The sequence below is a fragment of the Pseudoliparis swirei genome, chromosome 21 (genome assembly GCF_029220125.1).
Source record: "Pseudoliparis swirei isolate HS2019 ecotype Mariana Trench chromosome 21, NWPU_hadal_v1, whole genome shotgun sequence".
Lineage (NCBI taxonomy): Eukaryota > Metazoa > Chordata > Actinopteri > Perciformes > Liparidae > Pseudoliparis > Pseudoliparis swirei.
Genome location: NC_079408.1, coordinates 5,778,089 through 5,805,504, shown reverse-complemented (window position 1 = coordinate 5,805,504; position 27,416 = coordinate 5,778,089). Strand labels below are relative to the sequence as shown.

The window sequence follows — 27,416 nt, the reverse complement described above, 5'->3', positions numbered from 1 at the left end:
CCGGCCTGCCGAGCCAAACCACCTCTTTCCTGATACCTCGAAGGATTCATTCAACCATCCGGCCAGATTAAAGAAACACTGAAACAAAGACGCCAGAACATGTACGAGATGGATATCTACACACGCTTGTCTTCGCACCAAAGGAAGGAGACGACATTCGTGCCGCCCTACATCCCCGGCTCAAATCCAGCAGCGACCTGAGGTGACATCATCCTCCCTTTTTTGCTCCCTGTCTTTCTCCGATTGCACAGACTTGAGAGGGAAAAAAAGAGGCAGCGTTCCAACACAAATCATCCGACCCTGTCCTTAATGACAGGGTAGAGCTAAGTGATGCCATGGGGCAGGAGAGCTGGAGGTACTTTGGTCTGGGATGCTGCCCGGTCAGGATTCCTCCCTGAAACATGTGGTTTGTTCTCTCTCTCTCTCTCTCTGGATGGATGGACCAGAGGGAGAGATGGATGAGGAGAGCAGGGAGCAGGAAAAAGGGGGAGACCACAAAGTAAGCTCACAGCCCAAAGGGAGAGATCATTTGGAGCTCAGGTGGGATATGACTCCGCTTTCATGTCAGGGTGGCTTTCTGTTTCCCCTGCGGACACAATATGAGGATGATCACGCAATTCTATCGTTTTTTGCCAAATCTCCGACTGAGATCAGTGCATTTAATCCTGTGGTTGGGTTTAGGGTTACGCACACGACATGAACACGGTTTATTTTTGACCCGCCATCGCACGTTCAGCCGGGGAGAACAAAAATAGGAAATAAAGAGGTTCTTGAGCAGTTGTGGAAAGAAAGTCTTGTCCGAGGCTTTAAATCATTGTATTCAGAAGAGTCCGATAACACTGGCCTCAACAGGACATCTGACAAGCAGTCAGAGATGTTGTCGAGCTATTTGAGGGTAAAGTCAAGACTCAAGTCTTTCAAGTCAAGACTCAAGTCATTCAATTCAAGTCTCAAGTCATTCAATTCAAGTCTCAAGTCATTCAAGTCAAGTCTCAATTCATTCGTCAAATCTCGAGACATTCAAGTCTCAAGTCATTCAAGTTAAACCTTAAGTCATTCAATTCAAGTCTCAAGTCATTCAATTCAAGTCTCAAGTCATTCAAGTCAAATCTCAAGTCATTCAATTCAAGTCTCAAGTCATCAAGTCAAATCTCGAGAAATTCAAGTCAAGTCTCAATTCATTCAAGTCAAATCTCGAGAAATTCAAGTCAAGTCTCAAGTCATTCAAGTCAAATCTCAAGTCATTCAAGTCAAGTCTCAAGTCATTCAAGTCAAATCTCAAGTCATTCAATTCAAGTCTCAAGTCATTCAAGTCAAATCTCAAGTCATTCAAGTCAAGTCTCAAGTCATTCAATTCAAGTCTCAAGTCAGTCAAGTCAAGTCTCAAGTCAGTTACGATCACACAATTCATTTAGGACGACTTAAAGTCAAGTCTCAACTCTCGTAGTGGCTAGTCCCAAGGAGACAAGTCCAGTTCAGGATTTAAGTCCAATTCAGGATTTAAGTCAAGCAATTCCAAGTCCCTTAAGTACAAAGTCTCACATCCTGTTCAAGTTGAAACCAAGTCGTCTCAAGTCATTTCGAGTCAATTCATCCGAGACGCTCCCAAGTCAGGTCTTAATTCACATTCAAGAATCTGCCCCAAGTCAAACCACTAAGAGCAAAGTTACTTCTAGTTTAAGTCTCGTCTTGTGAGAGCAAGTCTGAGTGGAGTCCTGTGTCTGGTAAGAGTGAAACTAAGTCACAGGACATTTGAGGATTCGAGTCCTCCGGCCTTCATTGGCTACTTCCAAGTCAGTTTTTCGTGACACGCGACACATTTGAAAATGTTCCGGATTTTACGACGTCAGAACTTGTGTTTAGGTCTCAGGTAAGGCCACATCTCGAGTAACTCAGCAAGTCTCGGCGATAATGCGAGTCGGCAGGTTTTTCCTGGAGAGGCTCGGAAAGCAAAGCCATCCACAAAAGGCATTAGAGTGATTTCCTCACGGAGTTCTTCTCCTCGGAGCTCTGGACTACGCGTGAGGAAGTGAGATGCATCGAGCAGATCCAGTAGACTCCCTGCATCGGCAGAAATACAGATGACCGGAGTCACCTGATCGTCTGGACGATCCGGATCGCGTCAGACCTGCTACAGCTCAGAGCGGGCCGGGTCCCGGTTTGATTTTAGCCACATGTGAGCCCGCCTTGCCTGGTGCTGTGAACCTGTCATTGTTCTGGGTCAGCTCCCCGAAGAAGTCCTTAAGGCTCAACACACAAAACACACGCTCGTCCTCCTCTTCCTCCTCCTCCTCCTCCAGGCCAGCAGCGGACAGCCTGTGTTCCGTCAAGTCGTCCAAAATTCCATGACTTTCCCCCTCCGAGTTCCCGTCCGGAGCCAAGTCATATATTCTGTTGTCGTCCACAAGGCCCTCATGAAAACCACAGAGGAACACCGAGGCACACCGTTTTCACACACACACACACACGCCATTTACAATAAAAAAATACACACCAAATATGACGTACCGCCGTGCATGCTTAATATCCATCAAAGCCATTTTCTTCCATGCAGCCGCCGGCGTGCCGCAGGAAGCTGGTTGGACTTATTGATTTCATTGGCTCGCCGTGTTAACCACTAATAACAGGATGTAGTTCATCGAGCTGCATGAAAATAGCAGGTTATTATCACCAGTGTGATTCATCAAGCCCACTGGTGCATGCAGTCCCACTCAAACCAGACTCAGTATGTCATATAGATTATAATATTACAGCGATTTTTTTTGCATATATTCTTTTGCACTCTTTACTGCGCAGCCCGCTGTTTAACAGCTCGCTCCGTGGAATTGCAGATACCTTCTGTATTGTTCACCGACGATGTCATCTTTTAAACGCCGTCTAGGGGTTGAACTGTTTATTTTACAACACGGTCCCTCAGACTGTTGGTGGGGGGGGGGGGGGGGTAGAGCAGCGTGCCAGGAAATATGAACGAAAACTGGCTGTTTGAAAAGAGGTCTCTCCGTGTTTAAAAAAATAATAAAAAATTATGTAAGCGACGGATTTGATAGGCCGCAGACTCATTTTCACGAATGAACCCGTCGAGTATTTCACACACACACACACACACACACCCCGGCGTGATTGCTTACAGCTCCGGCCCTCTTCGTCAGTAACCTGAATCAACAAAACGCGCCGTGCTATTTTAGTGCATCACAAATGTTTAAGATCATAATGGCGCTGTGAGACTGAAACCCGCCGTGCAGCGTGATTGACGGGCCCCGAGGCTCGCACGAGCTCAGACGGCGGCGTGCCACGTGATGGCGTGCCTTCAGCAGGGGTGACGATGATATTTCAATCTGTGTGTGTGTGTGTGTGTCCAGAGCTAAATGTCATTGCGGTTTCAACATGTTGGATCCACATAATCAGTGGAACACGGAGACAACACGTTGAAGCAGGAAAGGAGGTTCTGCCAGATCACGCCGGTCCGTCACAAAGATTTTCCTCCACATTGAACAAAGGATGGATTGGGGAATAATAAAACATTTTTTCCAGCCGTAAATTCTAAGTCTAATTGCTTAAACATTTCCTCTACCGATCCATACGAGGACATCGGCCAAGCGACAGGCTTTTGGCAACCTTCAAGCCGCATTTGAGAATTTCCTACCCGATCCTGAGGCGTTGCTTCATCACGTTGACCGGCTGCCTGGAGAGCTGTGAGGAGAGGAGAGGAGAGTTCAAGCAGAAACTGCAGAGAACACTCGGTGTGGCTTTACTGGGGGTTGTACGCCTCTAAAAAAAAGGTCTGTTTTGTAATGAACTACTTTGAAGAGGTGTATCTCTTCCTCCTGGACACCTTTTCTATATGCGGTTAAAAAACCAAAAACACAATAAAATGATGAAATAGTAAAAATACTGTATGTTATGTAACAAACAGACAGACACAGACACACACACAAAGACACACACACTGACGGAGTGTCCTCCGCGCCTGCGTTCATCTTTTCACAGCCACGCTTCGCTGCTCTGGGAGGCTGCCGTCACTATGACGACGGCAACATGCTGATGAAGCAGGTGTTCTGGTACCCGTCGCTCATTCAGTCGGAGCATCTGCATCATTATGTTTGGTATTAAACAAATATTGGACATATGAAACATCTGACATGGAGCTGGGGGAAACATAGACGTGAGTACAACATGTTTAATGGCAATCCATCCAACTAATTTTTTTTCTATATTTCACCCCAAAAAAAAAGTCTGTAATGAGGAAATATCAGATTACCACAAATGTGTTAAAAAATGTCTGTTAAGAAAAAAAATCCCTATGGAATGAATGCTCAGCATCAGTTATGTGCCACTAAAATAAATAATTGTGCTAAATGCTATTCTAAATATTTTTTAAAAGGACCATGTGAGAGCACACCGTGGTTTCACACTTTTCTGGGTGGCCGAACAGCGATGCAGACCGTTTATAACTGTGAGTTCCTGTGAGAGTCTCACCGGCCCACGGCGAGGAGAGAGACCACCACGCCGTCGTTGCATCATGGGCATCGCCTTCACGACCGGGCAACGGGGAACGCCGAAAGCCCACCATAATTATCTATTTATGGTCCTGCTTCAGACAAAAACATGAGCAGAGTACAAAAGCACGATGTTTGGAGTTCCAGTAAGTTCCACAACCACAGTTCAGTATCCGGGGGATGCTACACACACACACACACACACACACACACACACACACTCTAAATGTAACTCCCGACCACACTGTCTGTGCCTCGCCCGCCTGCTGTGAGCCGGAGACATTTTCTTTTTTTCTCGACATTGCTTCAGACTGGTGCGATCTGTTTCCACAGCCGTGCGCCTGCTGACCCAAGAATGTGGACGGCGCTCCGGTGCATCGTTTTAAGAGGCTGAGCAGCGCGGAGGGTCGACCCATCAGTCCTCTCACAGGTCTTGATGAGTACGACGTGTGTGTGTGTGTGTGTGTGTGTGTCTGTGTGCAAGATGGAGGTGTGCCAAATCTGAGAAATTGCCTCAAGTGATGTCACTTGAGGCAGCATCCCTTGGGACTACAAGTTTGAATGAGACGGGGAATTTTCTTAATTTTTTTGCTTATATTTTTTAAATCTCCCACTCCTGTTATTTTGTTTTTGCAAATACTGGATTATTGAGCTTGGAACCACATTGTGTACTAACAACATATACATTCAACCGTTGCTCATCAGATGCACATTTGTAATGTTTTATGTGTAAAATTACATGCCTATATACATATATTTTCACTTTGTATTTGCTGGTTCTTATAACGTGGATATACTGATGTTGGAGTCCTGTTTTTTGGCTCTGAATTACCACTCTATGGACTGAGTTTAAGGTTCATGTTTACTTCCAATGCTTTGAATCATCTCTACATGTAACTAACTTGTATCCCAGGGGCAACCTCCAGCTCTGAAAAGCAAAGCCAATGCGAGGCGTCTTAAACTTGCATTCTCTCTACTGGCCACCAGGGGGCGACTCCTCCAGTTGTACAAAAGAAGTCTTATTGTATAAAAGCCTCAGGTAAAACGACTCTAATCTATTTATTACGTCTGTAAACATTGTAAACACGGATTTATGGTCCCAATTGGTCGTTTAAAGTCTTCTTCAACACAGCGTGGCCTTCATTTCATAAATCATGATCCCATGTAGAGTAATAACGACGCTTTAAGGCACGGCTACCTTGTTATTTACAGTGTGTTGTCAGTTTGTGAACGTTAACTGCCACATGTTGGTCATTTAAAAATCTCTGGCGTAACTCCCCGTGTCACTTCTGGTTCCAAAGGAAGAAGAAAAAACGAGATGCTTTTCATCTTTAAAAAGGATAATGTGTAACACAATGTTGATCCATAAGACTGAGTGATGAGTCATCATAGTTATGAATGTGGGGGATACTTTGACGATTACACGCATGGGCCTCATTAACGAAGTGTGTATTTGTCGATAAGAACATAAAAAGAAGGACAAGTCCTCCCGAAACTCGAACGCTTCAAATAGAAACAAATGGCGCCGTGTCATCGAGAGGCTCTTTAAAGCTGTTCCTATTTTCCACACTTGACTCGAGCCGAGGCCTTTGCTCCGCTCGTATTTTACATCCCGCCCCTTTTCCCGACACGGGCCGTTACTCCGACCTCGTGGCCTGTCCGTCAACCCCCGTTCCCATGGCAATTAGCTAGAAACCGTGGCCAATTATCTGCCCCTCTGGAACACACACGCCTCGCAAACCGCTCACAGCTCAATAGCTGCGGCAGATTTGTGTGATGGGTTAATAGCGGGATCGTAAAAGTGCTGTGGGGGCCACACGGCGGAGTTCATGTTGGTTTATAGTGCGCTCTGACCCTATTGAATGTGTTATAGCGATGGGTGTCTATCTACATATTCTGCTGAATGGGACGGCGGCAACAAAAAACAAAAAAAGGACGAAGCGGAGCCATAAAATCCGGGTGCAGACCTGAGGCCCTTCTTCTCTTGAATAGACGGACTTGCGTTTGAAAATGAAATGTCACGGTGTCAAACCCCGGGGGACTCAAACACGGATTCAGGGACACGAATGACTAAAAAAAGGCTGAAGGCCACGCTGCGCAACCTGTTACTTACTTTGCCAAAGCCGGAGTGAGATTGAGTGTCTCTCTCTCTCTCTCTCTCTTCTGTGTGTAGGTGACGCGTCCCCTCAAGAATGTGGTTCTCTTCCTCTCGCCGTTAGCTTCAATTTCCCCTCTGCTCGCTTACTTCACTCACGCAGCCGAGAAGCTGTCGCTTGAGGAATCTGGAAAACACCAGCGGGGAATGAGAGGAATTTTTGCTTTTCGTTTTTTTTTTTTTTTTCCTTCACCACCCCCTCACCCCTCGCTCTCTTTACTTTGGACGCCTCTGCACAGCCGGGCTCTTGAGTTTTCTCTTGTTTCTGAATGCAGCCCAACAATAACAACCTCTCATAAACAATGGGGCTTGTTGATTGGGGGGTTGAGAAGGAGAGCGGCCGCTGCTGGCCAGCGGACTCGGTTTTGCTGGCTGGAGGCCCCACGAGGCCCGAAATGTCCGAAAGTAAAAGCTGCAGTGGGGACCGTGAAAGATTTAAGGGCAACTTTAAAAATGCACAATCTCTAAAGGACCACAAACACATGCTTTTTTTCTACATCTATCTTTCTCCTCCAAGAGGACTTTGATGACCCAAACTCTGAAAAGGGGGATGCTGGTCAATGTTAGGAAACCACAAAAGTACAGGGAGAGAAAGAAAGAAGGGAAAAAAAAGTGTAGTTTTGGTATTCTCTGCTTTTGCAGCATCCGTGGACTCGTAAAGCGAGTCTGGATCACGTCGAGTGGGATTTTAAACAAGACGACCGCGGCGCTCCTTTTCGGCCTACGGGCGAAACGCAGCTGGAGTCAGATGCCATTCACACAGCGGAGCAACAGTTAAACCGTGTCTGTGACGGAGAAAAGAGAATACAGAGTGATGTGTCCCCGGATGACTACGGCTCGACTATTTCCACTACGGAAAATGATACCGCACATTACTGGACATTGTCCCTCATCTGCTGAACCGTTTTTATCACTTTAATATGGACTAAATCAAAATCAAATGTCAGAAGAGATTCGGGTGAATAAGACGGGTAAACAAAACCACTGTGTTTTATTAGAATTTCCACAGGCTGCATACCAGAGCAAGTTTTGGAAATAGAGTGGTTTTTCCAAAATATCCAAGATGCACAAACAAAACATTACATAGCTCAGTTCCTTTTGTGGAAGAAAGATAGGCATGGAGCTCCCCCTTGTGGACAAAAGAGGACTTGCGGCACGTTTAGAAGAACCTAGGCGGAAAGTAAAAAACATTTTTTTGTTCTGTCTGCCATCACAATATATTAAACATGAACACAAAGGTTTAGATATAAGAGCTTAACAGTTTATTCACATGATTTAAGGAGTCACTTATAACCTAAAGTACATTCTGGACAGCATTCACTCACGCACACACCAAGCACTCATCAGACGGGCGCTCTCCATTCAAAGTCTTCTTCAGCATCGGTGTCAGAGGAATTCGTGAAGGGTGAGCCGTCACTGGTTGTCATTTTCCCGAAGACTTGAATGGATCAGACCATATCTTCAACCCTTTAGATGAAATAATAAAACATAACAAAATGAACATCGGCACCTGCAACCCACACCACCGTTTAGACACTTTAATACACATGAAAAAGGGTGATAACTCCTCTTACTACGCTTGTTTCAACAGAATGTGCACTCAAATAAAAAGCTGAATATCAAAATGATTGCTCGACATAAAAATAATTTACAACTATTTTGACAATCGGGCACATTATCAGCTTCTCAAATATGAAGATGTCCTGCTTTTCTCAGTTATTTTAGTATCATATTAATCGGAATATCTTTGGGCTTTCAACAGACACAACAAGACATTTCAGGACTTTGAGGAACTGGGATGGACATGTCTCACTCCTCTAACATTTTATTGAACGATTCATCTGTAAATTGATCCGTGGATTGATCATAAGTTGCAGCCCTATATTGAAACAGAACTTCATCTATAACCTTCTGAAGGTATATATCATACCTGTTGTGTAGACCTCACATATAAATCTATCTACTATGTGCCCTTACCTATGGGTTGGATATCTGCCTGGTTGACTCCTGTCCGGTTAATCTTTTGGACGTCTCCTAGCAAAGAGAGAAGAGGTAATGCCAGAGGTCATGAAGTCATGAATAAGATTCACATTGCAATATTTAGTATTCTGCAAATCTCTTGACTAAAGCTTTTTATCACAGCTATAAAAAATGTTTTAAAAAGACTGTCCATTAGGTTGAGTGCATTCACAAAGACAGACAGAAACCACATCTGTTTAGCCAAATTAATGTTCCTGGCATCACTCACTCTTGTGTTAGTTGTTTACTTGTTTATGATTGTGGGGAAAGTGGAAAGTTAATTAACCTGTGGGTGTCTGTCCGGTTACAGGACTGCACACATTTAACTAAACACTGTTCCGTTTATTAGCCCTTCTGGATAACTTTCTATGTAAGATTTTGGAACATAAAACACCCAATTCATTAATAATTATGGTATATTAATGAGAAAAATCTCAAAACAGGTTACAGCTAACAAACTAACCGAACTAGCTAACCTAACTAAGTCTAATGGCACCTTAAATATGCAGCTAGCTCGCTTAATTTATTATTCGCTAAATAAAGCATAATTGAGCTTAGCTGCACACTCATAACATGTATAACTACTACAGGAAACAGCATCCTAACGTGACATTCGTGAACTGTCTGTTGTGTAACTGAACGTGTAAAAAGCCACTTACTGTACTCTTCGTTGTGTGTGAGCGGGTAGTAGAATATGGGGTAAAACGCCGCAGCAACCGCCGTTACAAAGCCTCCAAATATAAACGTTATTCTCATATTTTTGGACATTTTAATGTTGGATCGGGTGATACACGTTCACCTCCAAGTGTACGCACTGTTTACTAAATGTATTTCCGGTGTAAAGGTCACTAAAACCAAGCGTAGACAAAAGCGAAGTCACGCTGGTTTGGTTATTCTGGGCTTCCGTTGAAAAGAGAGTCACGTGCTGCAGCATAACAATAATAAGGAAGTCTGGGGGAAGACTTGAGACTTGGGGTTTTTCGCGACATTCACGGGCTAAAAAGATGGGAAATTTAGCCGTTGTTGTGTTTTTTCTTTGTTGCTGTTACACAGCAGGAGAAAACGAACCAATTCAAACATTTGTAATTCCTCACAGCCACATGGATGTTGGCTGGGTGTACACTATACAGGTAAGTTTATGTCACCAAGGTATTAAACTTGACACGCATATCGTGTTCAACCTGCTGTTTCACTATTTATTTCCACCAAAAAATCACTAATATCCATCCACACATATTCATGCATGTGGATTTTCGTAGTTTGGCTTGTCCTTTAACCAAACGTATCATGTCAGATACTATATATGAGTGTCTTCTTCCACAGGAGAGTATGCACGCCTATGCAGCCAATGTGTACACCAGTGTGACTGAGGAGCTGTCGGAGGCTGCAGACCGCAGGTTCATCGCTGTGGAGCAGGAGTTCTTTCGACTGTGGTGGGATACTGTGGCCACGGACTCGCATAGGAAACAAGTAAGGACACAGGATGTGTTAATACTCTGCACTGACATGAAATACTTCAAGATAGTTTCGATAAATCAAGCTAAATTCTCCTATATTGCAGTCGTAATTAATACAGTTTGGGTACATAATGATGTTGAGATATCCTGGTTTTAGTTGATGTCCTTCGTCCCATGAGCATATTTTTTGGAGCGACCCTTTACATATACTGTACTTAACATGGTATGTCTTGCTCGGCTTTACAGGTACGACAGCTCGTTAAAGAGGGTCGACTTGAGTTCATCATCGGGGGCCAAGTGATGCACGACGAGGCTGTAACCGATCTAGACGACGAGATACTACAAATGACCGGTAGTGCACCACGTTTCCTGCGCCTTTAAATGTCCGTTTGAGAAAAGAAGATATGGAGTTGCCTTTTGTTTTTTCTGCGTCGTCTCAGAGGGACACGGTTTCCTCTACGAGACGTTCGGGGTGCGTCCTCAGTTTTCCTGGCACGTGGATCCATTTGGAGCCTCCGCGACCACGCCGGTCCTCTTTGCCCTGGCTGGGTTCAACGCCCACCTCATCTCCCGTATTGACTATGACCTGAAAGACACCATGCAGAAAAACAAGGTGTGAGTCGATACTACTGCCGTCAGGGAAGGGAATACTTTTACAAATTCACAAATTGATCATGCTCCACCAGAGTGCACATTTACAACCAAAAGAACACTTTTCTTCTGAAGTTGTTCTTAAACGTCATCGCCAGAAAAGTAAATTGGCATTGTGAAACTAACCTTCAAGTGGTATTGAATAGTCCGTTTTTTTTGTCGTTTTATTTTGTACAGAAACTTCAGTTTGTTTGGAGAGGTTCTCCTTCTTTAAAAGAGAAGCAGCAGATCTTCACTCACACTATGGACCAGTTTAGCTATTGCTCCCCATCTCACCTGCCATTCTCCAACAGGTAGTCCATGTTTTGACTCTTTATTGGTCACACAGACGGAAGTGTCTTCAACTCTTGACTTACTCAGTTCAGTTTTTTATACATATTTTGAAAATGTGTATGCTTGAATAGACAATCCCGATTTGTTTTCATCAAAAGGAAACCTATTCTTATGTCTCAGCTCTGGTTTCTATTGGAATGGAGTTGCCTTGTTCCCCGATCCCCCTAAAAACGGAGTGTACCCCAACATGAGCCTGCCCGTCACCAAGGAAACGATACAGGCCTATGCCAAGACTATGGTGGAGAACATCAAGCAGAGGGCTGCTTGGTTCAGGACGAACCATGTGCTCTGGCCATGGGTGACTATAGGCCCTTTTTAAAGAATATTGGACTCTTCCAACTAGTAAATGATCATGTAACTAAAATATCCCGCACTATCCTCATGTTTCAGGGCTGTGACAAACAATTCTACAACTCATCTGTCCAGTTCAACAACATGGATCCTCTAATGAAGTACATCAACCAGAACAGCAAAGAGTTTGGGGTGACAGTCCAGTATGCCACTCTTAGTGAATACTTCCAAGCCATCCACCAATCAAATCTTGCCTGGGAGCCTCGTGGGAATGAAGATTTTCTACCATATTCCACTGGTAAGAATAAACCCTGAAATAGAATATAAAGCGCCGCCCGCTTCACATGAAAGGACAAAATAAAATCGTATTTATTTACTAGAACCGCACCAGGCGTGGACGGGCTTTTACGCCTCCAGAAATGTTCTGAAGGGAGTGGCACGCCAAGCCAGCTCCCAGCTGCACGCAGCAGAGACTCTTTTCACCCTGTACCGAGTCCGCTTCCCTGACGGCCCCGTAACCAAAGACTGGGCCCTGGGTAAACTGAGGGCGCTCCGCTGGGCTGTCTCAGAGGTGATTGGTCAAAAATATTTGACTCCTTTAATAGAAAATAAGGCAAATCGTGCCTGTTCGTTGTCAAATACATGATGCAAATGACAAAAGTGTTGTGGTGTGTGTGTACGCCACAAGGACAGATACAGGAGAACATTCCTGCCGACGGCTATTAGGCTCTATAACAGATCACCTCTTGCCAGATCATAGTGCAATAACTGTAATAATAACTTCATATTTACACTTTGTTGATCTGCACTTCACACATTTAATTTATTTACACTACACACATACACACACTTTGCATTTTGCACACTGTCTATATTTAATATTTTAATATTTAATTTAATTTTACACTGCAGTCATTAGTCTTGTATTATGTATGCATATATGTTGTATATATATACATATATATTTTATATTTTACTTTGTATACTTTGCACAGTCATTGTATTATATTTGTTTGTGTGTGTATATATATACATATATGTTTCATTTTATATACATATATACTTCATTTTATATTTTACTTGTATAAATCTATATCTTTCATCCCTGTTTTTTATATTTTATATTTTATTCTTGTGTGTTTAGTTTATTGGTGCTGCTACTGTGACGACAAATTTCCCCTTGGGGATTAATAAAGTATCTATCTATCTATGTGTGTGTGTTTGTAGGTCCAGCATCATGATGGCATCACTGGCACTGAGTCTCCCAAGGTGTCCGACATGTACCTGCAGCATCTCGTGCAGGCCTCGATGGGAGTGGAGGAGCTGCTGGCCGCACTCATCCTGCTGCCCCACAACCTCGGATTACCCAGCATCCTCGGCAACCGCGACCAGAGAAAAGGTTTAAACGCACCTTATGACCTGTGCTTTGAGCAGAATGCGAACACTCGCATGAAGAGGAGTCAACACGTTTGGGGCCATCATTTAAATAAACAAAGTCCCTAATCTCCTCATGCCAGGTGTGTATCAGCCTCTGGAGCAGCACATCATCATTTACAATCCGTTGGCATGGAACACCACCACCATCGTCAACGTCACCGTATCCTTCCCCATTGCAGCCGTCTTTGATGATGACGGACAACCAGTGCCTGCACAGGTGTTTTTAAAAAAAGAAGAAGACTGAACATAACAATTGTTTGAATCTTGTCTGAACGATGCAGCTGTTGGTGAACTGTGTTTTACATGGAGCAGTTACAGGATACGGATGAAGTTTAACTCGTGGCTTAGCAGTGGCACTAAACAGACACGAGAGAAAGACGAGATGAAGGTACATACAGTAATAACTTCCACATCTGTCCGTTGCAGATCCAGATGTCGGCACAGTCCAACGTGTCCTACGATCTTTTCATGGTGGTGGAACTTGGAGGCCTTCAGCACAGGAAATACCTGATTAAGTCCTCCGAGAAGAATTGCTCTGGGAGGAAGTGTGGCTGGATTTATGAAGCCAAAAGAGTTTCGTTTGAAAGACGCCACATCTGGGCCTCGATGGAAACGGGGAGGAGACTCTTGCCTGTTATAAATGAATGTTACAGGCTGATGTTTGACCAGGATACAAACCTACTGCACAGCATCACCTACCTGTAAGAGTCTACAGATTATGCTGCACTGCATGCCGATATACTGAAGTCATTGTTGACTATAAACAGGGAGTAGTTCATCATTTACATGAATTAGATTGATAATGACTCATTTATAAGCAAAAATCAATGTTTGCATACATTTGTACAGCCCACTTAAAAAATGCTTTTCCCCCACATGTCAATGTAACTCTCTAAACTTTGACCTCTCCGTCGTCCTCGGCAGTCAAGAGCAAAGGAGAGTGTTGGTGACGCAGGATTTCTGGGAGTACCACGCAAATGGAGATACGAAAGCAGGGCCCATCTCCGATAACTACATCTTCAGTGCCAACGGGTCGGCGGTGCGGGCGTACGAGGCTGTGGAGATGGAGGTCATCCCCGGGAAGATCGTGACTGAGATCCGGCAGCGCTTCTACAGGTGGGTCCGAGGGAACCGCTTGTTGTGCAGCTAAATAAAACCCTGAGCTTATGATTTGATGTATTGCATTCTCTAGAGGGGAGAGTGATAAAGACTACACCTACTCCATCACCACCCGAGTCCCAGAATGCTTTGGGAGCAGGCTGCGGTGTCATAGGCTGGAGCAGACCTATTCGCTGGGCCCCCTTCGTCTCAACACCGAGGTCATCCTCAGAACCAGCTCCTCCTTGAGGAGCAACAGGACCCTGTACACAGATGACAATGGCTTTCAGATGATGAAGAGGAGATACAGGAAGTTCAACAATAACACAATAGCAAGAGTAAGTACTTGGACTTCTGGAAGGAAACTAAATACTGGCTTTGTAATAGAATAATCTCTATATAATGTGCATCTTGCAGAACTACTTCCCCATGGTTCGGGCTGCCTACATAGAGGATGAGCTCAGCAGGCTGGTGCTCGTCAGCGACAGGGCTCACGGGGTTTCCAGCCAAGCCAACGGACAACTAGAGGTACCGAAAAGCATGCATACCAAACGGATATGTCCCGGTTGGTGTCGACTCACAAAGAAACATACGTTAACGTCTGTTACCCCCCCCCCCCCCTTCTCTTTCAGGTCATGCTCCATCGCCGACTTTGGAACAACTTACCCTGGAACCTCGGCTACAACCTGACGCTCAACGACAGCTCGGTGGTGAGGCCCACCCTGTGGATGATGCTGGGCTCCATCGGTGTGACCTCTAAGCTCTTCCAGAGGGAGGCAATAGAGCTGCAGCACAGGCCGCTCATCATGCCCATCAACCGACCTCGTGAGTGCTTTATCATTTTAGGTTCTGCATGACATTAAAAAAAAAACGTTTTGATTTTGTTTGTTTTTTTTTTCGTCATGCACACTTAGAGAGATCCGGGCGGGAGAAGGAACCCAGGGAAAGATCTCCTGTGCGTTCGGTGGTGCTGCCGCCCAACCTCCACCTGCTCAGCCTCAGCATCCCTGGATGGAACTACAGCTCTGATCATGATGTTCACCTCAGCCACATAAACTCAGGTAAATACTCCGGGTTATATCGGGAGGTTTTGAAATCCTCTGATTCATCTCCAGCAGATTGATAAACATATATTTGCCCTGGGGATTAAATTCTTGATAGTGCATTTGGTTTATTTTTCTAGGTCAAGATCTGCACTCTGAGACAGACTTCGATCGGGTCCTGTTGAGAATCATGCATCTCTTTGAGGAGGGAGAAGACCCTGAGCTTTCAAAGCCAGTCACCATCAACTTGAAGGTGCAACAAAAACACGTTCCACATATGAATGTTATAGTATTGCAAGAGAAAAAAACTTGGATTTTTACCATTTAAAGATGACATTATTTTATTTTCTGTGTGGACAGGATGCTCTGCAGGGCATTGGGGAAGTAAAAGAGCTGGAGGAGCGTTCTCTCACGGGAACCTGGGATATCACCCGTCTGCAGAGGTGGAACTGGAAGACTGCAGAGGACTTCAAAACAAGTGAAGAAGACTTTAATGTGTACATTGTATGAATTACGAGTTTCCTCATCCCTTTACACGCCTTGTTCTCGTGTGTTTTTCTTCATCCAGACAACAGCTGCTCCAGTGGCGGAGAAGAGGCGTTCACTGTGACCATCTCACCCAAAGAGATCAGGACCTTCTTCGTTCACTTTGTCTCCAGGAACTTTTGGGCTTCTCAGTCTTCTGTGAAGACAGACGATCATTAAAGAGAAAATGTCGATGTTTTTAAACATTTGATATTTTTCTACACTGTTAATTAATACATATTTTTGCTAATTTGTTGAAATGCACTGATGCGTTGATTAGGTGTGCACGTTGATTGAATAAAGTGATTATTTTTGCCATGTTTTTTTAAATGTCTGACTTCTCTGGCTGACCAACAACATGGTCGTGTGTCTGATATTGAAGCTGCATTAAATTATAGATGAGAAATGTAGAACAGAATAGATAATACACAGAATGAACTTTATATAATATTCATGGGCATATTTTCTTATGAATATATCATTTATATAATTATAAATTATAATAGTTACAAATATGACTAATAGCACCTCTAAATGTATATAAAATAGATATGGTTTTACATGGCGTTAAGTGCCACAAAATATCAAACTTGATCGAAATACAAGGACCTAAGTGTATATAGTTCCAGTAAACTTCTTTAGGCCAAGCTAGATGGACCACTGATGACTCGGGCCAAAAATAAAGGCTCATGTTTAGTCCAGAAACAGTAAGCCAGACAATATATTTCATGTTTTATGGCCATATTTTCACACAGCAGGTGAATAGGGTCAACATGTTTGACTAATGTCACCATGATACTTCCCAGTTTATTACTTACACTAAGACAATTAATTTTGTATAACAAGTTTAATGAAATGTGATGTTTGGTTATGCAAAGGAGGCATTGTCCTTTACAATGTGTTTGCTGATTTGCATACATTTCAGGAACGGAAATTTGGACATTGGGAGACCCAAAAAATGTTCTTCATATATTAGAGTAAAATGTTTTTACAAAAGGGATTTTGGATATCTCTTTGCGACTGCATCTGTCAACATCCTTAAGCATGTTATATAAATCAAAAAACTGCAGGAGAAAAGGGTAGAATAAACACCGAACTGTGTATTTTGGATACTTTTATTTACAGTGGTGTGAATAGCCAAAATACAAAATTGTTTAGCCTTTTTTTTAAAAGATGTTGTTGTTGTTGTTTGTGTCTCGCAGTTATCTGATAAGTGATAATCATGCAAATTGCCTCAACAAAGTGAACTGTATCGTCTTCGCTGCCAGGTTCCAGCTGTAACCTGTACTTCCCCAACATGGCCACTAGAGGCCTCACATCCTCCTCCCCAAAACAACTTCACGCTGCGACAGTCGAAAAGGCAACACCCGTCTGCCTGCCTGTCTGTGCATCAAACAAAGGCGGTATAGATATATAAAGAGGTATCTGTTGATGTGTTAATGTGACAATACAACACGTCATGGCCTGTGGAGGAGACGACGCCTGCAAAAGATGAGCAGTGGCAGCGTGAGTCCGGTTCCCTTCATAATGTGCTATTTTACCAGCTCTGGGTTTTATAATTGTTATTTATGATAAAGATTATAATATATATATAAGATAGTTGCATTGTGTTGGACTCAATGTCTGCATTGTCGCTGTTGTGCTGTCGTTTAACGAGCCCGTCGCGAGTCTTTATGCTGGATGCTGAGGAGGCGTTGTTGCTATGATACAGTGCCGATGGGAGCATTAAGCTCCAGGGCTAATGTGCATCTATATGTGCATCTTGACCTTTACATCCTCGGTTGACTGTATGTGCAAACAGAAACGAGAGAGGGAGCAGAGGAGGAGGCTGCAGCACTTTCTAAGTGACCTGGCTTTACTCGGGTCCCTGCAGGTCAGTGAAGGGTCAGACATGAATGACCGCGGTGGACTTCGGTCAAACTGATGCTTGTATATGAGCTTGTTTGTGTTGCAGGGCTTTAAATACTTCCAGCCGTGGCTGAGAGGGAAGGAGGAGTTGCTGCTGACGGTTGTTAATGAAGATCTGGTGAGTTTCTGGAGGAAAAGATAATCCAAAAAACACGCACACATATGCATTTCGTATTCATCATAATTTCACCATCATCATCATCATCATCATCAGTATGCATGCATGAGCCCTCCCATGTCCTGTCCTGCAGGGTTGGCGCTCCCCGGGTTTCGCGGTCTCCAGAGCCTCCTCTTACTCCTCCACCAGCAGCTGTAACAGCAGCGACGTCTCCCCCAGCAGCTCCTCCCCGAGCCTGGGCAGCCGGGGCAGCTCTCCCCTCCCCGGGGAGCCTCCGGGGCCCCGAGACCCGCCGCCGCCGTCTCACACACACACCAGGGCGCAGCCACAGGCGGTCAGGTGAGAGTGTGAAGTAGTGTGTGTTTCGTTGTTGTTGGGATGTGTTCAACACTTTGGAATTAGGCAACGTGCTTATAGGGGTGGCATCGTGGCGGACATCCATTTGTGTTGTTGTTGTTGTTGTTTATACACTGATTAAGAAGTTAAATTGATGAGCAAGCCACTATAATGCTGCTTAGATATTATTATTATAATGTTGTTTTACATCTCCCAGGTGCAGAGGTATGAGTGACAGCTTAGATATTACCCCATCCCATTGGACGCCCAATATATCTATCTCTCTCTCTCTCTCTCTCTCTCTCTCTCTCTCTCTCTCTCTCTCTCTGTCCTCAGGGAGCCCCGCGGCGCGGAGCATCTCCTCCCAGCCTCTCCCAGTGAAAGAGAGATAGCAGTGCCGGTGAGTTTACTTTGTACCAACTTCTAACCTCTCTCTCTCTCTCGCTCTCCCAGTCTCACGGCCTCCACTCTGTCCGCCCACAGGAGGTCAACTGCACTCTGTTTTTATTGGCCGGCTACGTCAGGTACGGCCGGCCCTACGCGTGGATTCGCTCCAATCACGAGCGCCTGGTGAACATCGGGGGCACCGACTCCATGGTCAAGGACACGCCCATGAAACTCAAGTCCATCGCAGACTGGCAGACGCGAGGTATGGAAACAACCTGAGGAATTCATAACAAGAGAGAGAGAGAGAGAGAGAGAGAGAGAGAGAGAGAGAGAGAGAGAGAGAGAGAGCTATTGTTTCACTGCACAGATTCGATAATTACAACTTTTTCCACGAGCAAAAATCAGACGCAGATGTTGAACTTCTTATGGACTACCGTTTGGTGTGGATTAGGTTTCTGGAAAGAAAGAAAGAAAAGAAAAAAGTCCCAGACGCTTTTCTTAGAAAGATGACCACACATGCAAGACTTTTACAAATATTTGGAAGAAATAAAATATATATATATATATATATATATATATAAACGATTAAAAAAATATATGTATATATATATATTATTATTATTTTTAAATTATTATTATTATTTATTTATATATATTGCAGAAATATATATATATATATAGTGTGATGTGCACTTATAACAGGTTAATAAACGGAGTAGGGTTCCCTCTTTATTTGTCCCCCCCCCCCCAAGTCCCTTAACTTTTCCTCTACGGCAACCCCGAAGGGACATATCTCTAATACCCAAACACATGAGCCCATCTGTCACAATACGTGTTCCTGTCTTTGTGATGTTGAGGTATTCGCGTGTGGGACGTCATCAGCGAGCTGGTGTGTCTGTGCACCGTCCCCTCTCCCTCCAACCCCTTCGCCCTGGACGTGCGCTACATCCAAAGCCTTCCCCTCCCCGACCGCTTCCTCGTCACGGGCGCTCTCCTGAACTTCCTGGAGATGTACGTGGTGTACGGCAACCAGGACGAGTTGCACTACGACAAAGGTAGGCCGTCCTGGAAAGTACAGGCGACTGTAGTTCTCGTTGAAGCCAGCAGGGGGTGCTGTTTAGCTACACAGGAATCGGAAGCACAGGTGATTTTCTGTCTTTTTTTGACAATAGATTTCTCCTTTCAGTGGTGGAGGAGGTGAGGCCTCTGAGGCGTCTCCACGTCCAGTCCCTGCTGGAGTTCCAGCGACACAGGGAGAGCTCCTGGGCGGCCGGCAGTCCCGCAGAGCAGGACTCTTCCGGAGAAGAGAATATTTAATGTGTGATCCACATGCAGATGAGATATGTGCACTTTTACTGACTTCTTGGCAAAAAGACATTGCAAATGGGTTCAAATGTTTGACATTTAGGTGATTTATTGTGTGTGGACTAATGTGCTTCTTTCAAGGCTACACAGTTCAGATATGCGTGTGTATTTGTACTATAGTTGGAAGGTAGTCACATGTATGAGAGTTGTTAAAAATATGAAAACGCTGGGAGAAATAACCCTGGGAAATGAGTCACATGACAGATTAAACATCCCAGGACCTCCTGTCTGAATGTCTTGACCTGACACCCCCAAAACCCGTCAATATCCCCCCCCCCCACACACAGGCTTCAGGCCAAATATAACATTTTCAGTTGAGCGAAACGGCCATTTTTATCAGGGTCAAAGCTGCAGAAGTTAAAAGGTGGTCATATATTTGTCTTCTTGAAAAAACAGGGATGAAAACACGTAGAGACAAAAATGTTGTATAAAAAGTTTTAATATTTCATAAAATACATATTTAATTAAATATGTACAAGGACATAAAAAACAGTACACTAATGAAATACACCTTAAAGCAGGCAACTTGGACCCCTTTTCTGAGATCGGGGCTGTGCCGTTTGTAACTGTAAAGACGCATCGCGAGTACAAAATGTTAAAATTAACGGATAAAATCCTCGTGGCACATCAAAAACACCTTTTTCGTTTATAAAAAAAAAAAACCTAGCTTAGTTTTGGTACTTCACACATAGTGAATGGTCACCTCAGGGTGTAACACTGATCTTAAAGTTGTAAACCATAAGACAGAGAGCTCCATCATGAGAGCATCTGATGCAATAGGGCACACACACACTTCGGGCCCCTTTTATGGCTTTCATAACGTGAACGAGGCCACGCCTTGTCGTTAAAAGCACATTGCAGCATCCACTGACAAGGCTGCTCAATATGCAGTCACAGTTGGACCTTTCTGAAATCCCCCCCCCCCTAGTGGAATGCAGGTGCATGGTCATGCATTCCACAGCCGCGCCACATGGGGGAACACAGAGTTCTCAGTCCGGATGCAATCAAACCCTGCACGTCATGATGAGGGGGCTGTTCCCCACATCAATGAAATTAATTCATCGCAGTGGACAGTTAGGATCGGTTTGTTTTTTTTAAATGTATTTTTTGCAGGATGCTGTTGTGGTGCATTCAGGGAGGGTTTTGTTGACCCCGCAGGTTCTGCTAGAGTCTTTTTTTTTATAATACAGGTGCTACTTCTACTGACTTCAAAAAAAATAAAAAAATGATAAAACTTGATTTCTCCACGATGAATTCAACCGATGTGTTAAGACCTCAAATTTTGCAGAAAGTGCTCGACAATGACAAACTGCATAATGTGCATCGCAGACGTTCACTGAACATTTTAAATGACGTGTCTGCCATTTCCGTCTGTATCTCGACATCGATGTAATCTTGGCCAAAGCTCTCGTAACGTAATTTAAAAAGGGTGGTTTATCCACCCGATTAAAATAATTAAAAAGACAAACATACGAGTGCCAAAGGGTTAAAAAAATTAAATAATAATAATAATAAAATAAAATCATCATGACCCGTCACAGATGTCAGTAAAATAAAAATCAGCCTTAAAAAAAGAAAAGCTTTTGTCCTCTTTTTCCAGTTTTCCGTCGCCATCTGTGGCTCATTTGGCCTATAGCTGCTGTCCTTGTTTTAATCGTCTCTCTCCAACTGGAAAAAAAACTCTTCCGTGGCTAAAATATCAATAAGCAGAGTCGTTCAGGCAAACAAGCCAAAAAGAGCCACAGAGATGAACCGTCCGGGTCGTCTGAAGGCTTGGAGCCGGTCACAAGTCCTCACGTGTGACCAAAGTTAGCCGTCAACAGCATTTTGTTCCACGGAAGTCCACCGACAAACTTTGCTGCAAACCTTCAGGTCCACATGGTCACCGATTAAAGCAACATCCAGTCCTCTCGCATCCATATATGGACTTCCCCACTTCCCGGTTTCATCCCCATTGTCCGTCCTTCGGTCGCGTGATCACCTCCCTGCCTCCGGCGCTGCCATCCTCGAGGTTGTCGTCAGGTTAATGTGGCCCCGTGTTCCCGAGGGGTTCAAGCTAGGGGAGGGAGGGAGGGGGGGGGGAGTGGAGGGGGTTCAGCTCCAGCTGTCCGTGTCAGATCCTCTTCTCGTGATGACGCTGAGGGGGCTGTGAGACACAGAGCTGCCCCTCTTCTTCCAGCGAACTGGAAGGAGAAGAAAGAAAGGGGGATGAGTCAGGGGGTCCAGCTTTGCAGATGGAAATTAAAAGTTTAAACGCTCATGAAGAAAATCCAACCGGCCACACCGGTGTGTCAACCCCGTGTCCTCGTGAGAGCATCCGTTTACCGGGATCTAATCGTGACTATTCACGACTGATAGATAGATAGATAGATATATACTTTATTAATCCCCAAGGGGAAATTTGTCGTCACAGTAGCAGCACCAATAAACTAAACGCACAAGAATAAATATAATAAAATATAAAAAACAGGGATGAAAGATATAGATGTATACAAGTAAAATATAAAATGAAGTATATATATATATACACTACCGTTCAAAAGTTTGGGATCACCCAGACAATTTTGTGTCTTCCATGAAAAATCACACTTTTATTTATCAAATGAATATAAAATATAGTCAAGACATTGACAAGGTTAGAAATAATGATTCATATTTGAAGTATTAATTTTGTTCTACAAACTTCAAGCTCAAAGGAAGGCCAGTTGTATAGCTTATATCACCAGCATAACTGTTTTCAGCTGTGCTAACATAATTGCACGGGTTTTCTAATCAGACATTAGTCTTCTAAGGCGATTAGCAAACACAATGTACCATTAGAACACTGGAGTGATAGTTGATGGAAATGGGCCTCTATACACCTATGGAGATATTTCATTAGAAACCAGACGTTTCCACCTAGAATAGTCATTTACCACATTAACAATGTATAGTGTATTTCTGATTAATTTAATGTTATCTTTATTGAAAAAAAGTGCTTTTCTTTGAAAAATAAAGTCATTTCTAAGTGATCCCAAACTTTTGAACGGTAGTGTATATATACACACACACAAACACATATAATACAATGACTGTGCAAAGTATACAAAGTAAAATATAAAATACTGCAGTGAAAATCTTACACTACACATATATTTAAATGCATTTTAATGAAGCAGATAGCCGGTGTTGGCAGGTCTCACCTTTCCCCAGACTGGAGGGCAGCGTGGAGCTCTTGGCGACGGTGGCGGGGGAGCTGCCCGACTCCTCCGCGCGCTTCCCCTTCCCCTCCCCCGGCGGCGGCGGCAGCGTGGCCGAGCCGTCCTGCTGCCAGTCGCTCAGCGCCCGCTGGAACGAGTGCGCCAGGCACGCCGTCATGTCTCGCGCCCGCTCGGCCCGGCTGCACCAGAACACCCGACACTGCAGCTGCTGCCCCTGGTGCTTGCAGATGTAGAGGAAGACGTTGGGCCGGGCGGCGTCCGCCGCACAGTACGCGATGTCCTGCAGGTACGTCTTGGTGAGCTGCCGGCCCGTGCTCAGCTCCTTGACCTCCACGTATCTGGGCCGCACCACCAGGGCGTGGTCCTTGCTCAGCTTCTTCCCGTTGGAGACGCCGTCCAGCAGGTGGCCGATGGCGTCCTGGGCCTGCTCTCGGTCCAGGGAGAAGATCTTCTCCGTGCCCAAGTAGTGGACCTTGAAGAGGGGGTCGCCGTGGGATAAAGACTCGGTGCGGTCGCGGCGAAAGCGGCGACGCAGCGCGGCGGGGGAGTTCTTGAGAGTCTGCATGAGGTGGAACGTGCTCAGGGACATGGTGGTCTTCGCGCTGGGTTTGGGGGGGATCTTTGCCGAGGGGTTTCCGCCGGAGGTCAGCTGGTCCTCTTCAGGCTCTCTCCCGCTCTCCCACCTCTCTTCGATAAAAGGAGCGGAGGTGCATCCACTGCTTTTATCTGAAATGAGGGAGATGAAGATGGTGACGTTAGAGATGAATAATTGAGCGGGATGGGTGCTTAAGGCGGGAAATCCTTGAAACGGATCGTTTTTCGACACAGGATTTTAGGAAGTATACAGCAACTCTTTTGTGTGTTGTACAAACTCATGTTTCCAAATGTGAGAAGAGAGAAAAAAAGCACACAAAAACATGCAGTCAGCACAACTCGTACTGCAGCATGGAAAAACAGGATCAGTTACGAAGGTGACACGGGAGGGAGAAACATTCACCACAGACACCGGCCATTAAATATTTACACTCAGGTGAGGCTCCGTCCTCCCAGCTGTGACCCTTAAAAGACGCACTGATGAACTACAAAGGAGCCAATATTAAATGATAGGCTACTCACACTGATAATCACAGGTAAAGAGCACTCTTTAAACTTAACCTCATCACAAGCGCCCCTGTGAAGGTCTTCGTGACCTTGCAAACGCGAGTCTTCTGCAACGTCCACATCTGGCCTCCCATTGTCTCCCGTCCTTCACACCCACAGAACTGCATGTTCTCCATTGTGTCGTCAAAAGTTCATTTGCTCCCCTTTCTCTTTTCTTGGACATTCTTTCATCATCCCAGCTCCTTTAGAAGTGAGGTGCGGAGAGAACCGCCGACTGTTCTAAGGGGGCCGCCATTGTTAGTCAACCCCCCCCCACGCAGGAAACAGCTTTGCATCCCCCCAACGAAAAATATTTCTCCTACAAACAATGGCATGCTTTTGAGAGTGTGTCACAGCACCAAAAAGAAAAAAAGAGAAAAGAGATGCAAGGTGACCTCGAGCCTCGGCCGATCCAGGGCATGCACAGTCTCACGTGTGTGTTACAAAGATGTACACAACTTTCACTAAGAAACACACACACACACACAGTCAGCTACATATTTGCATTTAACCGAGGCTACTGTACAACACTGAGTTCCCCCGTCATCAGACACATGGCTCTAACAAAACAATCAGACTTTAAGTGGTGGGATATTTATTATTTATCATTAGTCTTTCTTCTTAACTGGGCTCATCGTGTGGATCAAAGTAACTTTATGGAATATTAATAAATAACTGTCCTAACTCTTTAAACACTTGTTCTGTAGCAGCCATACATCATAAGATACTGCTGCTCTCAGTCTAAATGTGTTGCATATATACACACACACACACACAAAGACACACAACTACAGCCAACACACACAGGCTAACTCAGGATTCACCATACAAGTTTACATTTAAATTACACGTTTTTGGTTCATTTCAACTAAAAATTAATGGATGAAGCAAGATGTTTTTTTTGTTTTTTTAAACATTATTTTCTCCTTCCATCTGAGTCGGATTAAGTGATGACTTCAAGTGCTCAATGAATATGCGGTGTGAGACCATGAGAGAGATGACTGTAGTGTGTGTGGTTCGCTGAGCCTCGGAGTCCAACATGCCGCACTGTCAAAAAGAAGTGACACACTTTCCGCGCATTTTAACAATAAGACAAAAGTGTCGTCATCATCATCATCATCATTCGTACGTAGACATGTATCTTACCTGGCAACAGTTTCATGCAAACGACGTCCTCGTGCGTCTCAGGTGAACCGCAGAGTTCCGTGATGTCCTTAAACACGCCGGACAGGTAAGAAGTCGGCGATCCCGCACGTGCACACGAAACGCCGTTTTCAATTAAACTGAATATTAACCCGGTGGTGGAGAAGGTGAAGGTGGTGGTGGTGGAGGAGGTGGAGGCGTTGTTCGTAGACGGAGCCCGTTCGTCACGCTCTCCTCGCTCCCCGGTGGTCGCGGACGCTTGTGAGTGAATCAGAGCGCTCGTTGAACAACCGCTTTAAAACAGCGGGGGCGCGAGCTCGTCGCACACGTGGACGAGCATTTGAGTCAGTGCAGCGAGGAGGGGGAAGGGGGGTGGAGGAGGGGGGGGGCGGTACAATAGAAGAGACAATTATTACCAAACATGTTATCTTTTACTGGCACTGGTGTTTTTATGAAGATGTATGCCTCGTGTGCACATTATACCTCCTCACAGTTATGTCACCTGAAGTGAGTTTAAGTCAACACATCTCTCATTGAGTGACAGTATTATATGTGTGTATATATATATATATATTCTGTTGATACTGTTTCTGCTTTCCTTGGAAGCGATAGGATGTACACTAAGTGAAATATTCAAACCCACGACTTCATAATGGTTTCTTTAAATTTCACACTTATTTCCCCAAAGAATTCAGCCTGACATATTTTGTATTATTTTTTTTCCGTGGAAACTAAAAATAAAGTTATGTGGGTTTGAATAATGTAAGCCTATTTATGACTTCTGATACATTATAATGCCATGTTTAAATGAAATGCTCATATAGCATAGTGACTGAGTAGGGCAATTACATCACTACCATTTTAATTGGGAGCTGCAATGAACAATCAATCTGTCTTTTAATTATTTAGTCTATTTAAACATCTGAAAATAGTGAAAAATGCCCATCATAATTTCCCCAAGATGACATCTTGTTTCATCCTCTCAATATTTCCCCCAAAAACTGACAGACGCTAATATTTGTTGTCATTTATGGTCTGAAACAACTTTGTCTGAATACATTTTAATAAAACATCACATATGTTGGCATTAACATGATTAATGAAGATGTTTAAAATGTTTTAATTTACATGACTTACTTCACCTACATGAGCGAAACAAGGCGGAGGAAACTTCTGAACCCCTCTCCACCCTCCATTGCCTCCACATTGCGTCACAGCCCGTCTCTAATGGGGATCACTGGCCTCACCGGCTCAGATCTGCCTCAACTGTTTATTCGAGGGGCATTTTGAACAGTGGCAGAGGGAAAACCTTAAACGGTTCCATGTGTGCATGCGTCTGTGCATCTGCATGTGTGTGTGTGTGGGTTGGTGGGTGTGCCTGATGTAGGGAAACAGTAGGGCCCCTGTTTCGGCTGGGTTTGGCCCAACATCAGTTAAGGGCTGGACGTCACACTCGCCTCAGTGCCTGTAAGGACACACTGCAGCTATTCTCGGGGCACCGGTGACATAATGGACCATCTCAGACAGGCACCCTCCCTCCCTACGCATCTCACAACGGGCAACACACACAGTCAGCATCCGAACCGTAGCATAGGCGGGAGTGCAGCTGCGACTCGTGACTTTACTGGGTCAATCCCCCTTAAAGCGTTCACTGTTTATCAAACGCATTAACCATTGGAGCTCGGGTTTTTCAGCCCTATTTGGTGGTTGAGACAAAATTGTATTCTGGTAAAGATGCTGTATGAACTAATATGGATTGATGAATCCTACTACCTTGATGATGATACCCTGACTTTCTACAAGCTCCTAATGAGGTTGATCATGATATACAGAGTGAAATATAGGAATGTATAAGCATTTTTTTGCTTCTACCTATACCTTTTCAGTCTTTCTCTTTTGTATATTTTATAGGATAATATTGTATTGTATTTGATTTGATTGACTGAATAAAAAATAAAAAATAAATAAAAATACAAACAAATATCTTCACAATGACTCTATCAGATGGGTTGCCATAACATTTAATGGATGTACATTAAATCTTCTACAGATATTTATGGTTCCCAAGCGATGTATCCTAATGATCTTGGTAATTCGATGACTTTTCCTCTACCATAAGGTTGAAACTTTTAGTTTTTCAGGGTAATGTCTCGACAGCTTGATGCCATGACCGTGATGAAACACCATAACGGATATTATACCAGCGTTTGGCTGCTATTGACTTGTGTCATGTAACAGAATAATTTGTATATCAACCACCTAAGTCTTTTTTTACAGTCATAAAGAGCCAATTCAACAATTATCCACATCATTA

The 27,416-nt window shown here is 44.2% G+C and overlaps 5 protein-coding genes across 8 annotated transcripts in view; 2 read left to right on the top strand and 3 right to left on the bottom strand.

Moving 5' to 3' along the window:
* Positions 1-7,525, bottom strand: part of rbpjb (recombination signal binding protein for immunoglobulin kappa J region b) — a 75,464-nt gene extending 67,939 nt beyond the window's left edge. For both annotated transcript variants that reach the window (XM_056442286.1, XM_056442288.1), the window contains exons 1-2: positions 6,610-7,525; positions 3,644-3,690 (exon numbers count right to left, since the gene is read on the bottom strand). In XM_056442286.1, coding sequence (XP_056298261.1) covers positions 3,644-3,666 — 23 coding nt within the window. In that variant the 5' untranslated portion in view covers positions 3,667-3,690; positions 6,610-7,525. The remainder of the gene's footprint in view (positions 1-3,643; positions 3,691-6,609) is intronic.
* man2b2 (mannosidase, alpha, class 2B, member 2) overlaps positions 1-15,828 on the top strand; it is a 35,219-nt gene extending 19,391 nt beyond the window's left edge. The window contains exons 1-19 of one of the 3 annotated variants that reach the window (XM_056442284.1): positions 9,567-9,800; positions 9,994-10,140; positions 10,374-10,479; positions 10,568-10,740; positions 10,956-11,071; positions 11,232-11,409; positions 11,502-11,700; positions 11,783-11,973; positions 12,630-12,801; positions 13,019-13,056; positions 13,266-13,540; positions 13,764-13,955; positions 14,032-14,275; positions 14,355-14,465; positions 14,570-14,762; positions 14,852-14,998; positions 15,121-15,233; positions 15,341-15,458; positions 15,549-15,828. In XM_056442284.1, coding sequence (XP_056298259.1) covers positions 9,675-9,800; positions 9,994-10,140; positions 10,374-10,479; positions 10,568-10,740; positions 10,956-11,071; positions 11,232-11,409; positions 11,502-11,700; positions 11,783-11,973; positions 12,630-12,801; positions 13,019-13,056; positions 13,266-13,540; positions 13,764-13,955; positions 14,032-14,275; positions 14,355-14,465; positions 14,570-14,762; positions 14,852-14,998; positions 15,121-15,233; positions 15,341-15,458; positions 15,549-15,685 — 2,976 coding nt within the window. In that variant the 5' untranslated portion in view covers positions 9,567-9,674 and the 3' untranslated portion in view covers positions 15,686-15,828. Of the gene's footprint in view, positions 1-9,566; positions 9,801-9,993; positions 10,141-10,373; positions 10,480-10,567; positions 10,741-10,955; positions 11,072-11,231; positions 11,410-11,501; positions 11,701-11,782; positions 11,974-12,629; positions 12,802-12,919; positions 13,057-13,265; positions 13,541-13,763; positions 13,956-14,031; positions 14,276-14,354; positions 14,466-14,569; positions 14,763-14,851; positions 14,999-15,120; positions 15,234-15,340; positions 15,459-15,548 lie in introns of those variants that run through there. The other 2 variants (XM_056442283.1, XM_056442285.1) reach the window with 2 other exon arrangements.
* On the bottom strand, positions 7,624-9,492 carry smim20 (small integral membrane protein 20). Its single transcript, XM_056442289.1, has 3 exons — positions 9,330-9,492; positions 8,629-8,685; positions 7,624-8,118 (listed from the first exon to the last, which is right to left on the bottom strand). The coding sequence occupies exons 1-3, from the start codon at positions 9,436-9,438 to the stop codon at positions 8,075-8,077; spliced, it is 210 nt and encodes a 69-aa protein (XP_056298264.1). The 5' UTR covers positions 9,439-9,492; the 3' UTR covers positions 7,624-8,074.
* Positions 15,829-17,294: 1,466 nt separating the features above from the next.
* si:dkey-19b23.7 (uncharacterized) lies at positions 17,295-19,770 on the top strand. The gene is made up of 7 exons (XM_056443277.1): positions 17,295-17,378; positions 17,460-17,531; positions 17,665-17,870; positions 18,204-18,267; positions 18,351-18,516; positions 19,112-19,309; positions 19,441-19,770. The coding sequence occupies exons 1-7, from the start codon at positions 17,295-17,297 to the stop codon at positions 19,569-19,571; spliced, it is 921 nt and encodes a 306-aa protein (XP_056299252.1). The 3' UTR covers positions 19,572-19,770.
* A 270-nt stretch (positions 19,771-20,040) lies between these two features.
* si:dkey-19b23.8 (uncharacterized) lies at positions 20,041-25,424 on the bottom strand. The gene is made up of 3 exons (XM_056442789.1): positions 25,106-25,424; positions 22,802-23,545; positions 20,041-21,802 (listed from the first exon to the last, which is right to left on the bottom strand). Exons 1-3 carry the CDS (start codon positions 25,119-25,121, stop codon positions 21,714-21,716), a joined length of 849 nt encoding a protein of 282 aa, XP_056298764.1. The 5' UTR covers positions 25,122-25,424; the 3' UTR covers positions 20,041-21,713.
* Positions 25,425-27,416: the final 1,992 nt, after the last annotated feature.

Bases quoted from the DNA above. Each gene is read 5' to 3' on its own strand.
- smim20 (XM_056442289.1), bottom strand. From the start codon at position 9,438: ATGTCCAAAAATATGAGAATAACGTTTATATTTGGAGGCTTTGTAACG. The intron at 8,686-9,329 runs GTAAGTGGCTTT...TCTCTTTGCTAG, and splicing joins CACACACAACGAAGAGTACA to GAGACGTCCAAAAGATTAAC. The intron at 8,119-8,628 runs GTAAGGGCACAT...TTTCATCTAAAG, and splicing joins GGCAGATATCCAACCCATAG to GGTTGAAGATATGGTCTGAT.
- si:dkey-19b23.7 (XM_056443277.1), top strand. From the start codon at position 17,295: ATGTGCAAACAGAAACGAGAGAGGGAGCAGAGGAGGAGGCTGCAGCAC. The intron at 17,532-17,664 runs GTGAGTTTCTGG...CCTGTCCTGCAG, and splicing joins CGGTTGTTAATGAAGATCTG to GGTTGGCGCTCCCCGGGTTT. The intron at 18,517-19,111 runs GTATGGAAACAA...TGTGATGTTGAG, and splicing joins CGCAGACTGGCAGACGCGAG to GTATTCGCGTGTGGGACGTC.
- si:dkey-19b23.8 (XM_056442789.1), bottom strand. The intron at 21,803-22,801 runs GTGAGACCTGCC...TTCTCCTTCCAG, and splicing joins GCCCTCCAGTCTGGGGAAAG to TTCGCTGGAAGAAGAGGGGC.